General features: G+C 44.9%; 7 protein-coding genes across 8 annotated transcripts; 3 read left to right on the top strand and 4 right to left on the bottom strand.

Moving 5' to 3' along the window:
- The first annotated feature begins 14 nt into the window (after positions 1 to 14).
- Positions 15 to 2239, top strand: LOC6496501 (nuclear pore complex protein Nup50). Its single transcript, XM_032450305.2, has 3 exons — positions 15 to 383; positions 445 to 1706; positions 1765 to 2239. The coding sequence occupies exons 1-3, from the start codon at positions 152 to 154 to the stop codon at positions 2101 to 2103; spliced, it is 1833 nt and encodes a 610-aa protein (XP_032306196.1). The 5' UTR covers positions 15 to 151; the 3' UTR covers positions 2104 to 2239.
- Positions 2153 to 4963, bottom strand: LOC6494075 (coilin). The gene is made up of 5 exons (XM_001960992.4): positions 4738 to 4963; positions 4599 to 4684; positions 2695 to 4538; positions 2429 to 2635; positions 2153 to 2372 (listed from the first exon to the last, which is right to left on the bottom strand). The coding sequence occupies exons 1-5, from the start codon at positions 4870 to 4872 to the stop codon at positions 2236 to 2238; spliced, it is 2409 nt and encodes an 802-aa protein (XP_001961028.1). The 5' UTR covers positions 4873 to 4963; the 3' UTR covers positions 2153 to 2235.
- Positions 4964 to 5002: 39 nt separating this feature from the next.
- Positions 5003 to 6910, top strand: LOC6496502. Its single transcript, XM_001960993.4, has 2 exons — positions 5003 to 5728; positions 5793 to 6910. Exons 1-2 carry the CDS (start codon positions 5178 to 5180, stop codon positions 6262 to 6264), a joined length of 1023 nt encoding a protein of 340 aa, XP_001961029.1. The 5' UTR covers positions 5003 to 5177; the 3' UTR covers positions 6265 to 6910.
- LOC6494074 lies at positions 6807 to 8109 on the bottom strand. Its single transcript, XM_044715718.1, has one exon. The coding sequence runs from the start codon at positions 8107 to 8109 to the stop codon at positions 6949 to 6951; it is 1161 nt and encodes a 386-aa protein (XP_044571653.1). The 3' UTR covers positions 6807 to 6948.
- LOC26515105 lies at positions 6807 to 8625 on the bottom strand. Of its 2 annotated transcripts, none has more exons than XM_032450308.2 (2): positions 8169 to 8625; positions 6807 to 8113 (listed from the first exon to the last, which is right to left on the bottom strand). In XM_032450308.2, exon 1 carries the CDS (start codon positions 8623 to 8625, stop codon positions 8173 to 8175), a length of 453 nt encoding a protein of 150 aa, XP_032306199.1. In that variant the 3' UTR covers positions 6807 to 8113; positions 8169 to 8172. The 2 variants fall into 2 exon arrangements, with proteins under 2 accessions (XP_032306199.1, XP_014764092.1); XM_014908606.3 differs by having other exon boundaries at positions 8011 to 8117; positions 8173 to 8625.
- An 85-nt stretch (positions 8626 to 8710) lies between these two features.
- LOC6496503 (polyadenylate-binding protein 2) lies at positions 8711 to 11468 on the top strand. Its single transcript, XM_001960995.4, has 6 exons — positions 8711 to 9011; positions 9213 to 9406; positions 9602 to 10003; positions 10067 to 10200; positions 10266 to 10332; positions 10575 to 11468. Exons 2-5 carry the CDS (start codon positions 9308 to 9310, stop codon positions 10303 to 10305), a joined length of 675 nt encoding a protein of 224 aa, XP_001961031.1. The 5' UTR covers positions 8711 to 9011; positions 9213 to 9307; the 3' UTR covers positions 10306 to 10332; positions 10575 to 11468.
- On the bottom strand, positions 11458 to 12220 carry LOC6494073 (general odorant-binding protein 99a). The gene is made up of 2 exons (XM_001960996.4): positions 12065 to 12220; positions 11458 to 11997 (listed from the first exon to the last, which is right to left on the bottom strand). The coding sequence occupies exons 1-2, from the start codon at positions 12107 to 12109 to the stop codon at positions 11608 to 11610; spliced, it is 435 nt and encodes a 144-aa protein (XP_001961032.1). The 5' UTR covers positions 12110 to 12220; the 3' UTR covers positions 11458 to 11607.
- Positions 12221 to 12954: the final 734 nt, after the last annotated feature.

A 12954-nucleotide genomic window follows, 5' to 3' on the forward strand; every position in this document is an offset into this window, starting at 1 on the left:
TGCCGATAGTTTCATCGATAGTCATTATGCTCATAATTGCGCGTGATATCCGATAACACACGAAAGCGACGAGGTTGCAACGCGGTGTCAGAGATTTTTATTCATTTTCACCTTGGTGCATTTTTCCATTTGCGATTGAATTAAGGATACCATGGCTGGCAAGCGACAGGCGACCACTAACCTAAACCACGACAACTGGGACCATGAGGAGGAGCCCGAGGAGCGTGGCACCTTCCGCACGGCCACCGAGGAGGAACTGAAGACACGCGTTATCAAGAAGGCGCGCCGCAAGGTTGCCGGCGCCTCCGTCGCCTCCTCTACCGTTGCCGAGTCCGGCGAGGAGGACTCGTCGAAGTCGAAGAGTGTATTTTCAGGATTTTCAGGTGAGCAGTAATATCTGTCACATAGCCCGATTTTTTTGTGAAAAAGCTTGTTTACTTGCAGGTTTCGGCAAGCCGGCTACCAGTACAGCAACACCGGCGTCGCCCTTTGCATTTCTGGCCAAGATACCAAAAGCATCTGCGGATGCTGCAGCCACATCCTCCCCAAGTGCGCCAACTTTTTCCTTTCTGGGGAGTTCTTCTAGTGCTGGAGACAAACCGGCTGCCAAGAGTGCAGCCGAAAGTGCTTTTCCAAAACCGACCACTTCGATATTTGGCTCCAGTTCTGTAAGCAGCACAGAAACTATTCCAAAAGCATCTACTTCTATTTTCGGCACCAGCACCATGGCCGACGGTGCCATCCCAAAACTATCCGCTTCGATATTCGGCAATCCCGCAGCCGAAAAAAAGGAAAGTGTCAAGTCGCCAGCCGCTTCGAAGACGCCGGCTACAAGCAGCACCAGCTCCACAGCCAGTTCTGGCTCCAAGCCAGCCAATGCCAGCTGTTCAGCCGAGTTTCGTGCAAGCGTTGCTGAGCTTAACCGTGCTGTTATGAAATTCCTCAAGGAGCACATGGACAAGAATCCCTATGTCATATTGTCGCCAGTGTTTAAGAACTATGATAAGTATCTGAAGGAGCTGCGTAGCGAAGACAGCGCTGCGACGAATGACACAAAGCCCACACCAGCCACGCCATCAACAGTACCCAAGTTGCCGACATTGCCTAGCTTCTCCCCGCCACCAGCAGCTACAACCGCGGCACCCACTTTTTCATTGGGAACCGAACCGCGCGACGTTTCAGCTTCCACAGCCAAGCCGGCCGCCACATTTTCTTTCGGCAAGCCCAACACTCCCATCGGCGGTGCCTCGACCCTGTTCGGCAAGAAGCCCAACTGCACCGTGACCAGCGGTGGGACGACAACCACCACCACCACACCGCTGTTCGCAGCTTCCACCAGTACCAGCAGCTTCGGTGGGTTTGGCTCGATGCCAGAGGCTAGCTCGGGAGCCAAGACTGATGAGGCCATTAAGCCAGGTTTCTTTTCGTTTGGAGCCAGCCAAAAAAAGGATGAACCCGTGGCAACACCTCCGAAGACAAATGGCTTCAGTTTTGGACTGAAGACCGATGACAAACCCAGTGGCTCCTTGTTTTCCGGTTTCGGCAAAGCATCCGAAGGAGCAGCACCTTCAACAGGATTCAGCTTTGCCCCGGGCAGCACACCATTCTCCTTCGGAAACATACAGCCTCCAGCACCATCAGCAGATGCTAGTGCTGGCGGAGACGCGGAGGAGTCTGAGGAACCGCCCAAAGTGGAGTTCACACAGGTATCCTAGTCATTAATATTTTCCTATTGAGTCTAATGATGTTCTCTCCACATTCTAGGTGGTTGAGGATGACGCAGTGTTTTCAAAGCGCTGCAAGGTGTTCATAAAGAAGGATAAGGACTTTACTGATCGTGGCGTGGGCACACTATACTTGAAGCCAGTCAAGGACTCGGAGAAGACACAGATGCTGGTTCGCGCTGACACAAACCTTGGAAACATTCTGGTTAATCTCATCCTGATCGATGGAATTCCCTGCCAGCGAATGGGGAAGAACAACGTTATGATGGTCTGCATCCCCACGCCCGAGGAGAAGAAGGCCACCTCGTTGCTGTTACGTGTTAAGACAAGCGAAGAGGCCGATGAACTGCTCAATGAAATAAAGAAGCACATCAAGTAGGAACGAAACGGAACGGAAGGAGCTGGAAAGCAGAAAAGGAAATTACTCGTACATCTGAATGTTGTTTAATCGTTTATAATCTTTACAATCTACAAAAGTGTGGAAATAGAAGAATCAAAACTGTCCACAAATTCAATCTACTGTGGAAATAACTAGTTTGGCTTCGCCTAGGTCAGAATAATTAATGTTTATGCTTTGGATTCGATCGTTAGAGTCATCAAAATTATTGGCATATTGTCGCAGGACTCGCTTGAGGCTAGTGGGAGATGCTGAAACAAAAACAGTATAGTTTCATTTCAATAAGAATTAGCTTTTGGTTACTCACATAAGATATCCACTGTCAAGACTTTCGTGCGGCGGTTGATGTACTTGCACTGGGCAGCGATGTACTCGGTATAACCAGAGCTCACTTTCCCCTTAATCTTGGGCACCTTAAAGACTATGGTGTCTCCCCTGACCGGCAGACTGTTCAGATTTTTGGCGGAAGACAACAAGTCTGAAATAATTTCAGACTCCGGGGCAGGTTCGTCTTCTGCAATAAGAGAAGATTATTATTTTTGAAAACATTTTAAATGTTTGTAAAGATCTAACCGGTAATGGGAACTGCCTCCACATCGGAATCGGAATCATCAATAGTATCATCCACCACCATAACGTCGTCATCGGAATCAGAGTTCGAACTCTCGTCACATACAATTGATTTTTCTTTAATTGAATCCTTGGCGTTTTTATCCGTAATGGTCTTTTGATTTTTTTTGGTTTCAGTACTAGTTTCAAGCTCATCCTCACTAGCATTCTCCAGTACATCTTCCTCCGAAGATTCGCCATCAAGTTGCTTGGCCAAGAATTTCTTTGCCTTGGCGTTCTTTTCTTCTTTAGATTCTAGTTTCCTTGCCTTGGCCTTCTTTTCTTCTTCAGATTTTGATTTCTTTGTTCTAGTTTCAAGCTCATCCTCACTAGCATTCTCCAGTACATCTTCTTCAGAAGATTCTCCATCAAGTTGCTTGGCCGAGAATTTCTTTGCCTTGGCGTTCTTTTCTTCTTTAGATTCTAGTTTCCTTGCCTTGGCCTTCTTTTCTTCTTCAGATTTTGATTTCTTTGTTCTAGTTTCAAGCTCATCCTCACTAGCATTCTCCAGTACATCTTCTTCAGAAGATTCTCCATCAAGTTGCTTGGCCGAGAATTTCTTTGCCTTGGCGTTCTTTTCTTCTTTAGATTCTAGTTTCCTTGCCTTGGCCTTCTTTTCTTCTTCAGATTTTGATTTCTTTGTTCTAGTTTCAAGCTGATCCTCACTTGCATTCTCCAGTACATCTTCTTCCGAAGATTCGCCATCAAGTTGCTTAGCCAAAGATTTCTTTGCCTCAGACTTCTTTTCTTCATCAGATCCTAATTTCCTTGCCTTGGCCTTCTTTTCTTCTTCAGATTCAGATTTCTTTGCCTCGGCCTTCTTTTCTTCATTAGATTCTGATGTCCTTGCCTCAGACTTCTTTTCTTCATCAGATTCTGATGTCCTTGCCCCAGACTTCTTTTCTTCAACACATTCTGATGTCCTTGCCTCGGACTTATTTTCTTCTTTAGATTCTGCAGGTTTCTCCACTTTCTTCCGTGATTTTTTTTCCTCAGGCTTATTTTCCTCGCACTTCTCCAACTGTTTTTTCTTTTGAGATTCTTGAGAAGCTACTTTAATCTTTGATAGGGGTATTTCTTCCCCATCTGAATCAGGTTCTTGCGGTAGTTCATCTTTATTATCAATAGCTTCCTTTTCAACTAAATCCTTTGAAAGAGGAGAGTCTTCAGAGGCCAAAATTTCCAACTCAGATTTTTCTTGTTCTTCTGCGTTTGTCACTCTTAGATTAAGGGGTGGGTCTAGAATTTTAATGGGGGTTTGGATTGTAATATTCTCAAGTATTTCGATCGCATTTTTTTTGGGAGGTAGTTCGAAAATGCGCGGCGTATTGGAGTCCAGCTCCAGGAGAGGGGCGCGGAATATGGTCTCTTGCGATTCTTCTGAGAAACTTTGTTCCAAATCCATCTCCTCCGTAGAGACAATCGTCTTCTTGGACCTTTTTTTGGAATTCCTTGACGACTTGCGGCCGTGTTGCTTCAGGGATTGAGACAAAGAAGAGTCTTCTTGGGAGTGGGAAACAGAATTAGCGCTCAAATCGGAAGAAAATTCTATAACTAATGGAGGGTGTACGACCTCGCATTGTTCTTCTGTAATTTCGGGGGTTTCTGCCTCAAAATTTGGTTCGGTTGTTGCAGCATTATCAGATATATTGGTGATCTTCGACTTCGAACGCTTCAATGGGCGACAGGGTGTGGAATGGGAGCTGACTTCGCCTTCCCCGGAGCGGTTTTTGCGCTTTTTGCTTGTCTTGGAAACTGGAGCCGGGGCCAAAAAAGAGTCCTCGTCAACAACCTCGAACCGAAATGCCCTAAAATATAAAGAATGAATACCTATTTCCTTCCAAACTTCTTTAGTTTAGAAAACTTACTTCAAACCTTTGGCAACCCGTAGCACCTCTATGGATTCCCTAGCAGGCAAAAAGCACCCATCTTCAGTCAGTAAACTAATACCCTTCTAAACTTCAAATATTTGTAGTAATCTTTTAATGAATCTTGTAACTTTCATACCAGCTCGAATAGGCTTTGAATATGATCCTGTACATCCTTGATGTTATTCCACTCCGACTTGATTAATACTAATGCCTGACTTCGTTGGTCGCTGAAGAAGTTAGACAGGTCCAATTTCATTGAGAAATTGTTCATTTTAAAGAATCTGCAGAAGCGGCGTCAAGCATCAAAATAAATATTAAACAATAAGTGTGGGAAACAGTAAATAGGTCGCCAAAAAGGTACTAACGCGTGAACTGTTATCGTGCTAAAGCATTCGTCGTGCACTCACGCTCACGCTCACGGGCGTGCGTGATAGTCAGGTCTATCGTTTCATGTACACAAAAAAACAACGAAAACAAATATTTCTTATCATAAAACTTGGCAGCATTAATCACAACTTCGATTTAGACCAATGATGTGATACCGCCACGCGGAGCCCGCACTAATCCCAATCCAATATGAGTTACGGCGACCAAAGCAGCCGGAGGAACCAGGAGCAGCAGCGAGGTGCTGGAGATCCCTCAAAGGAGAGGGAGAAGAAGGGCTGGTTCCACTCTCTGACCAGGCACAAAAAGTCCAATTCCTCGCTGGCGATCTCCTCCAGCAGCAGTAGTGGCCAAAACAACAACAACGAGGTGTGCGTCCTTGAGGCATCTGCCATGGACTCCTCCATGGCCAGTTGCAGCAACGGGTCAGGGACATTGGGCGGCACGGGGGACACCCTGCGCAGGAGACGCGAGAAGCGGGACAGGAACGTGTTCGCACGACTGCGTCGGAAGGTGGGCCAGGGCCTCAGCTCGCTCCGCAACTGGCACTCGATGGGGGACAACGACTGCGATGGCGGCACCACGGACGCCACCTATGAATTCCTCACACCACCCATCCGGAGTGAACCCACGCTGCCCTTCACCCATGACTACTTGCGATTTATCCGGAAGAAGTGGCTGGAACGCGAGGACGCCCACTGCCCCAACCAGGTCATGTTCAAGGCCTGTTCGGAGATGCTCAAGTAAGCGATCAGTTCGATCAGTCATCGATCGATGACTCATGACCCCGTTTGTCTTTGTTTGCAGCCAAGTCTGGTACTGGGGCGAGATCTCCAGGCGCGACTCTCAGCGTCAGCTGAGTGATAAGCCGACAGGCTCGTTCCTTGTTCGTGACTCGGAAACGAGTGGATCCCAGTTTACCCTTAGCTTTCGGATTGTGAATGTAACTCTGCATTATCGGCTAGAGTACCGCGACGATTTCTGGCATTTCGAGGAGTTGAAGTACGAGTCCATTGTGGACATGATAGAGGACATCCTGCACCGCTGCACCAACGACAACTTTGTATGCTTCGTTAAGGTACCCAACGAGATGCAACCGCCGTTCCCAGTCATTCTTAAGTACCCGTTGAGTCGATACGCGCAAATGCCCAAGTTGCAAGATCTATGTCGGCGAGTCCTGCAGCGGCAGATGACTCGCGAGCAGCTGGCCAATCTACCGGTCCCGGCCCAAATGCTGGAGTATTTGTCAGTGGAGCGGGAGTTGGTCTTCCAGAGTTAAACGCCTATTTGCCCGAATCCCGATGCGGAGCATCCGCTGGTCAAAGCTTTAATAAGGAAGTAATCGTAAGCACGTACACCAAAGAGGTCCCTGTTGATATTTGTTAAACTAAGGGCCCTGCCAAAGCGTGGCCATATGTATGTTTTCGATGCCCCAGTAACTAAACGCACAGTTTCTCACCACGTACACGCCTATGTGTACGTTTTTACTGTATTCTATCGCTAAGTACCCACTAGTACTAGTTTTTTGTCTAGGATGAATAACTGTTATTATTAGCCGGAATTGACCATTGACCGCTGGGCCTTTTGGCGTGTGTTTTCCAATCAAGGCACGGCTCTGGTCAAGTCTAATATCCTTAAATTTTTTGTAAAAATCAAAGTATTGAATATATGTACTAACGCTAGTCCTAAGCCAGATGTATTGTACGACTATTTACGTTGTTCGCATTTTGTATTCCTAACTTGAACACTAACTTTTGCTAACCTAGATTGCATGAAATTACGCAGCTTTACGGCAAACGAAACTGTTCAAATGCCAATTACTCTTGTTGCAATGTGTATGTATTTTATTTAAATTATTGTATTTTATCTAAAAATATTTTACAATAAAATACGAGGGTCGTTCAATAGGTATTTTACCTAAACTATCAGCTATTGTTTTAAATCTAGCCTGAGAGGAGCCTGTTCAGTCCAATATGATCTCGTTGTTGTCATTTTCATCAGTTTCTCTTATAGGTACTTCCTCGTCGTTCTCACTTTTCTCCTCCGAATGCTCATATATGCGATAAGCCTTGAAGTGGCCAACTTTTTGGCCGTCCACATAGTGAAAACTGAGAAAGCAGCTGCGACACAGGTAGGAGGGATCGTGCAGCTGCCGTCGCGACTGTTCCACAATGAAGTGAAAGCTTCGCAAGCCGCACATGTAGCAGGTCCTTCGGTTGAAGACGTTAATGGAGCGCGGATAGGGATAAACACTGCGATCGGGCCGTTTGCTGCTTGGCGTAAGTACCTCGACTTGCGACACAACAAAGAGATGCTCGCAGTTTCCGTGATGCAGGTAGTGAAGCGGAGATCCGGGAGTCACGGTGAGATCGATGAAACGCTTTCCCTCCATGTTCTCTACTTTGAATGGTTCGCGCTGAACGACATCTGCAGCGCCTGCCCACCGTATCACCGTGGCCGAGTAGTCGCAGTTCTCGGGATTCCGCATGTCATTGTAGAAAGTGTTGTTGATGAAGAAGTACCCAGAATTGGATGTGATGGTCGGAAGTGGAGCATCCGGATTGCTGCTGATGTCCACGAAGCGTTTCCCTTTGCAAATGCAGCTTATTTTGTCACGTAGCTCTGTTAGGAGGTTGCTCCCCAGGCAAACGTACTCCTCTGCGAAGACAGGGCTTTCCACCTTGAAGCCCCTGTGCGAAGCGCGGGGTGGCCTGTACAGGCGAATCGTCAGCTCCAGTTCCCAGTTATTTTGCAGGGAAAGATCACTTTCCACCAGAGGGAGAGTATTTAACTTATAGGTGTACGGTGTGCGCCCAAAAGAACATTTACGAGATCGGGATTTTTGCTGGGCCAGTGCGGTGAATGTTCTGGGTAACTTTTGGCCCTCCTGCGGTTGAAAGGTGGTTCGTGAGAATTCGGCACCTGGTTGAAATACGGATATTGAGGTATCCTCCGGTGATGCAATCTGATCCAGAGAACAACCTTCGCTCACGTCCACGAGCATAGGGTTAGATTCCAGGAAGAACGGCGTTTCGGTAGCAGTGGGTGACAATTTATTTTGATAATCCTCAAGAAACTTCCGCAGATCTATGGGGGTTGTGGCTACCGAAGAGTCCCCTTCCATGACGCTGAAAAAGATTAAATGTACCACAACGATTTTGTTTAGATGGACATGTCACTTACCCGCCTAAGTCTCCTCCCCAAACTTGTTAATAGCTTCTTTGTAATTTATATTTAACTTAAGAGATGGTTTTTCGGCGTTCGGCTGATCAGTCTCCTCGCTTTTAGACGACTTGCCGGCATCCAAGAGAGAGTTCTCAATGTATGTGCGCTCGAAGGTTATAATCTTTGTGGACTTGTCGACGTATTTGAACCGCTGGCGACAGGTGGACTCGTACAGCGGATCGCTGACCACGTTATCCTTGTCTTTATCGAAAAATAAGAGAGTTCCCACTGACTGCTCGTAGTGACCTTTGTAAAAGTTCCCATTTACTTCCGCCATGGGAGTGTCGCTCTCGATGCCGATGATCTTTATTGCCGCATTCTCATGCTTGAGCTGCTGCGCCGGAATGTTGTTCTTAAAGTCTCCGTAAACCAGGAATTCCGTATCCTCGTATTCCGAATCAGAGGAGTCGTTCATGGCTAGTCTTTCACGTTTTCAAAACATCGGTAATTCGATAAGAAAAAAAGTGTACGGTGTTTTCCAGCACTGTTTCGCTATCATCTCTAATAAAGAAATACTGAGGGGGGATTACTGTCTGTCTGGCAACACTGGGAAAGTACAATTTTCTTTTCGGTGGCAAAATTTACGAGCCTATTCGTAAATTTATAAATATAAGCCTCTATTAGACACATTTATTGAGTGATAGTGCGAACGGGTGTGCGAGTAAACTCAGGAGTCTAAGTTACGGCTGTCATTCGGGCAGGAAAGTAGAATTCAGAAACTAATATCGGCGTGGCTGGGCAGCGGCCATTTTGAGCAAAGGCGAAAACGTCAGCACCCCTCAACTCTGTTCATATTTTAAGGTGAGCTCTTGCGAATTGTACCTGAATTTATATTAATTTTTTTATATTGAGTAGTATTTTTTGATTGCTAATAGCTGCAGTCTTTTTTTTATAAATTTGACTGCCATCCATTTTTCTGCTTTTGCATTTCCCTTTGTACCATCTCTTTTAACCGCTCTCTCTCTTTGTCCCCGTTTTTTTGCCGCCCTCTCTCAATGACAGATACCCGCCGTACTTCGGACCTCGCTGGAAGCTTTTACGCGACAGAACCCAAGCTTTAGCGGTAAACTTGAACGTAAACAAAACAATCCGCAATAATGGCCGATGAAGATATTACACTGAATGAGGATCAGCTCTTGGAGTCGCTGGAGGAGACAAATGGCGAGCAGGAGGCCGAGATCACCACAGAGACCGAGGTGAGTTGAGAACCAGTTTCACCGCCGCCCCAATCCCGCCAAAGCTTACGGAATTCCCTGAAAAAGCTCGAAACTACTAAGCTTGCGCGATATACAAAGAGGCAGCCATTTTCGAAGCGACGCTTCACATCGCCGCCAACACTTTGGGGCGTCGTTTCCTACCAATTTTAACATCCAATTAATCCCTTTTTCAAGGAGGAGGGCAGCATGCAAATCGATCCCGAACTGGAGGCCATCAAGGCGCGCGTCAAGGAGATGGAGGAGGAGGCCGAGAAGATAAAGCAGATGCAGTCCGAGGTGGACAAACAAATGGCCGGCGGCTCCACCACCGGCTTGGCCACAGTCCCCCTCTCCCTGGAGGAGAAACAGGAGATAGACACACGGTCCGTTTATGTGGGCAACGTGGACTATGGTGCGTCCGCCGAGGAGCTGGAGGCCCACTTCCACGGCTGCGGCACCATCAACCGCGTCACCATCCTCTGCAACAAGGCTGACGGCCATCCCAAGGGCTTCGCGTACATCGAGTTCGGGTCGAAGGAGTTTGTCGAAACAGCTCTGGCCATGAACGAGACCCTCTTCCGCGGACGCCAAATAAAGGTTTGATTTTATTTTATTTCTAATGTGAGGAAAGTTTTAAAAATGTATTCTCTGATCACTCAGGTGATGTCGAAGCGCACAAACCGACCCGGCCTGTCTACCACAAACCGCTTTGCCCGCGGCACCTTCCGCGGCCGAGGGGCACGAGTTTCCCGGGCGTGCTGTCACTCCACCTTCCGTGGCGCCAGACGCGCAATGTACGTAGACCACTCTGGTCTCTAGTTGGATGAATCTAATCCCGGTCTGTTTTTCGTTTCAGCAGGGGTTACCGTGGACGGGCCAATTACTACGCTCCCTACTGATTATTGTTTTATTAAAACCTTAGTAAGGTAAGTTCGTAAGTCAAACGCTATTTTGGCTATTTCCGGACGTGACTGACTGCTTTTTGTCTTAAAAACGACGGAGAACTCCCGAAAAAAAAGACTTCAAACTTGCAACGAAAAGACTGACTTGTTTTGAATAGAAACTTTAAAGATTATTTTGTCCTCCGTGCCTAGCTGTGGGAGAAAAAATAATGCCTTCATTTCATTTAGCGACACTTTTCTTTAATCCAATAAATATTTGATTTCAGATTTTTTTACAATATTATTTCAAAAAACATTATTTTATTGCCAAACTTCTTAAATAAATAAAAGAAAAAAAAAAATAGAAAAAAAAACAAGTAACAAGGAAAACGGCAGAAAAATTATCGTTTCTTAAAAAAAAAAATAAAAAATATCATCCCGAAGAAGCAAAAAAACAGGCGAAAAAACAAGAGAACTTCAAAATAAAATAATAATAAAAAAAAATCATCATGGAAAAAAAAAACGAATATCTTGACTTGGCTATAATGTTTTTTGAAGCACCCAACACCAAACACCCCTCTTTTCACACATTTTAAGTTTCAAATAAAAAAATAATACAAACAAAAAAAATATTTGAAAATGAAAAACAAGAAGAGTAGAAAAACAAAAATATATATTAAATAAAATATATGAAAAGAAACGCAAAATGGAAAAAAATGCCTAAAAAAAAAAGAAGTTAAAAGATGATGGCAAAATCGAGTAAAAGAAGGATGAAAAATAATATTTAAAAAATTGAAAAGAAGACAGCACTCTTGGAAAAGAAAACTAAAAGCAACAAAAACTAGATAAACAAAAAATAAAAAAAGATAAACAATGAAATGTGCGTAATTTATATATTCAAAAAAAAATATATATAGAGAGTGAAGAAAAGAAGTTGAATTTTACTGAACTGAAAAGATGACAAATATAATCGAATTAAATAAGCGTTCAATGCCTTTCCTTTGGGCGGGACGAGGTTGGGAATCGAGAGCAGCAGAGGCAGCAGCACCAGATGGCAGGCGGAGCATCCTCCTAATCGGATTCTGGAGAATCCCCTTCCTCCACCAACTTGGTCTTTTTTTCACTTACTATGTTGGCATTTGTGACAGCGAAATAAATGGAACCTCTTCCTTCAAGCACTATTATATGGTTTTTATTTCAATTTTAGGAATGCAGAGCCAAGGCGGTATTGTTTGCTTGTTTTTTTCTAAAAGAATATTCCGCATTGTCCGATGGCGACTTGTTCTTGCGGTTCTAGAATTGATTCAACCCGAACTGAGCTTAGTTCTGCTTCTGGATGGCCGACTGGACGAGGGGCAGGTTCTTGCCCAGGATGCACTTGAATCCGCGGAAGGCCCAGGCATCGGCGGCTGTCTTCTGCTCGTTCTTATCCGCGCACGTTTCGATGTCGGCCTTCACGGCGGTCTTGTCCTCCGCGGCCTGTCCCAGCTGGGCCACCAGGTTGTCAATGTTGAAGCCCTTGGCGTCGTCGAAGAGCTCGAACTTGAGGAAGATGCAGTGGATGTAGCTGCGAGTGATCTCGTCGTCCGGATACTCGAATGTCCTGTACTTGGCGGCCAGAGCCTCGGTCACCTTGCTGGAGGCGCCGCACTCCTTGCGAGCGGTCTGCAGGTCTTCGACGGAGCGGATCTTGTAATCGGCAGCAGAGGCCTGTCATTGGAAAGGGGCGGACATTATTTTGGTCTTAGAACGGTCTTGATCCTGCCCAGAAACTCACCAGGCCGAGGAGGGCGCACAGCAGGATGGCAACGGCGTTCTTCATACTGAGATTGTAGATTTTTTAGCACTTGGACTACTGATTGCTAGCTCGGTGATTGCCCGGAGGGAACTGTATGCTCTGGACTGGGACACTTCTGCTTTTATACTCTCGGCTCTGAGCTCCGCTCAATGTGGAGGCGAACCACTCAAGTGTGGGGCGATTCCGAGCAGGTCGCTCAATTGAGTTGCACTCGGCGGCTGTAATTTAAACCTCATTATGGAATTTTTGATGAGATTATGTGAACAGTATTGAAGTCCTTCTTCTGTTACTTTCCGAGTGAAATAAATACTACTGATCTTAAATTGATTTAAATGTTAGTTGTTTATAAAAAATTGTTGTATTTTACTTTTAGTGGAGAAAGTATTTAATATTCTTGCTTTGAAAACCTATAAAGAAATTATTCATATAATATAGGTTATCGACAGATTTTTATTTCAGAGGTTTACCTTTTTGAACAATATCTGGAAAATCTTAAACTTTATTTGTTTTTTCGAAGTCGAGTTTTCATAGTCAAGTAACTAGTCTAGACTCTAAATATATAGAATTGAAACAGGATTTCCATGTTTTAAATCGTTAAATTAAATAGTTTTCCTTTGTAAAGGGAGGTAGTACTTTCTTTAAACAAACATAAACAAATACCATTATTTATATATCCCATGTTTTAAATGGATTATTTTTATGTAGTTGCTTAGAAAAGGTACCTGCTTTGAAAACATCTAAACCAGAGACCGTAAATAATAATTTATTGTTATGATTTTTATTTTTAAACTCAAAAATAATAACTATGTATGTATAGATTCTTAATGTTTCGGTCAAAAAATATTCATTATTCCTTGAGCAAAATAATA

This window comes from Drosophila ananassae, chromosome 3L (genome assembly GCF_017639315.1).
Source record: "Drosophila ananassae strain 14024-0371.13 chromosome 3L, ASM1763931v2, whole genome shotgun sequence".
Classification (NCBI taxonomy): domain Eukaryota; kingdom Metazoa; phylum Arthropoda; class Insecta; order Diptera; family Drosophilidae; genus Drosophila; species Drosophila ananassae.

What these genes read in the sequence shown, in the direction of transcription:
- LOC6496501 (XM_032450305.2), top strand. Translation starts at nt 152, where the DNA reads ATGGCTGGCAAGCGACAGGCGACCACTAACCTAAACCACGACAACTGG. An exon ending in TGTATTTTCAGGATTTTCAG is followed by an intron (nt 384 to 444) that starts GTGAGCAGTAAT and finishes GTTTACTTGCAG; the next exon opens with GTTTCGGCAAGCCGGCTACC. An exon ending in CCAAAGTGGAGTTCACACAG is followed by an intron (nt 1,707 to 1,764) that starts GTATCCTAGTCA and finishes TCCACATTCTAG; the next exon opens with GTGGTTGAGGATGACGCAGT.
- LOC6494075 (XM_001960992.4), bottom strand. Translation starts at nt 4,872, where the DNA reads ATGAACAATTTCTCAATGAAATTGGACCTGTCTAACTTCTTCAGCGAC. An exon ending in CGGGTTGCCAAAGGTTTGAA is followed by an intron (nt 4,539 to 4,598) that starts GTAAGTTTTCTA and finishes TTTATATTTTAG; the next exon opens with GGCATTTCGGTTCGAGGTTG. An exon ending in GGAGGCAGTTCCCATTACCG is followed by an intron (nt 2,636 to 2,694) that starts GTTAGATCTTTA and finishes CTCTTATTGCAG; the next exon opens with AAGACGAACCTGCCCCGGAG.
- LOC6496502 (XM_001960993.4), top strand. Translation starts at nt 5,178, where the DNA reads ATGAGTTACGGCGACCAAAGCAGCCGGAGGAACCAGGAGCAGCAGCGA. An exon ending in GCCTGTTCGGAGATGCTCAA is followed by an intron (nt 5,729 to 5,792) that starts GTAAGCGATCAG and finishes CTTTGTTTGCAG; the next exon opens with CCAAGTCTGGTACTGGGGCG.
- LOC6494074 (XM_044715718.1), bottom strand. Translation starts at nt 8,109, where the DNA reads ATGGAAGGGGACTCTTCGGTAGCCACAACCCCCATAGATCTGCGGAAG.
- LOC26515105 (XM_032450308.2), bottom strand. Translation starts at nt 8,625, where the DNA reads ATGAACGACTCCTCTGATTCGGAATACGAGGATACGGAATTCCTGGTT.
- LOC6496503 (XM_001960995.4), top strand. Translation starts at nt 9,308, where the DNA reads ATGGCCGATGAAGATATTACACTGAATGAGGATCAGCTCTTGGAGTCG. An exon ending in TCCGCGGACGCCAAATAAAG is followed by an intron (nt 10,004 to 10,066) that starts GTTTGATTTTAT and finishes CTGATCACTCAG; the next exon opens with GTGATGTCGAAGCGCACAAA. An exon ending in CGTGGCGCCAGACGCGCAAT is followed by an intron (nt 10,201 to 10,265) that starts GTACGTAGACCA and finishes TCGTTTCAGCAG; the next exon opens with GGGTTACCGTGGACGGGCCA.
- LOC6494073 (XM_001960996.4), bottom strand. Translation starts at nt 12,109, where the DNA reads ATGAAGAACGCCGTTGCCATCCTGCTGTGCGCCCTCCTCGGCCTG. An exon ending in TGTGCGCCCTCCTCGGCCTG is followed by an intron (nt 11,998 to 12,064) that starts GTGAGTTTCTGG and finishes TTCCAATGACAG; the next exon opens with GCCTCTGCTGCCGATTACAA.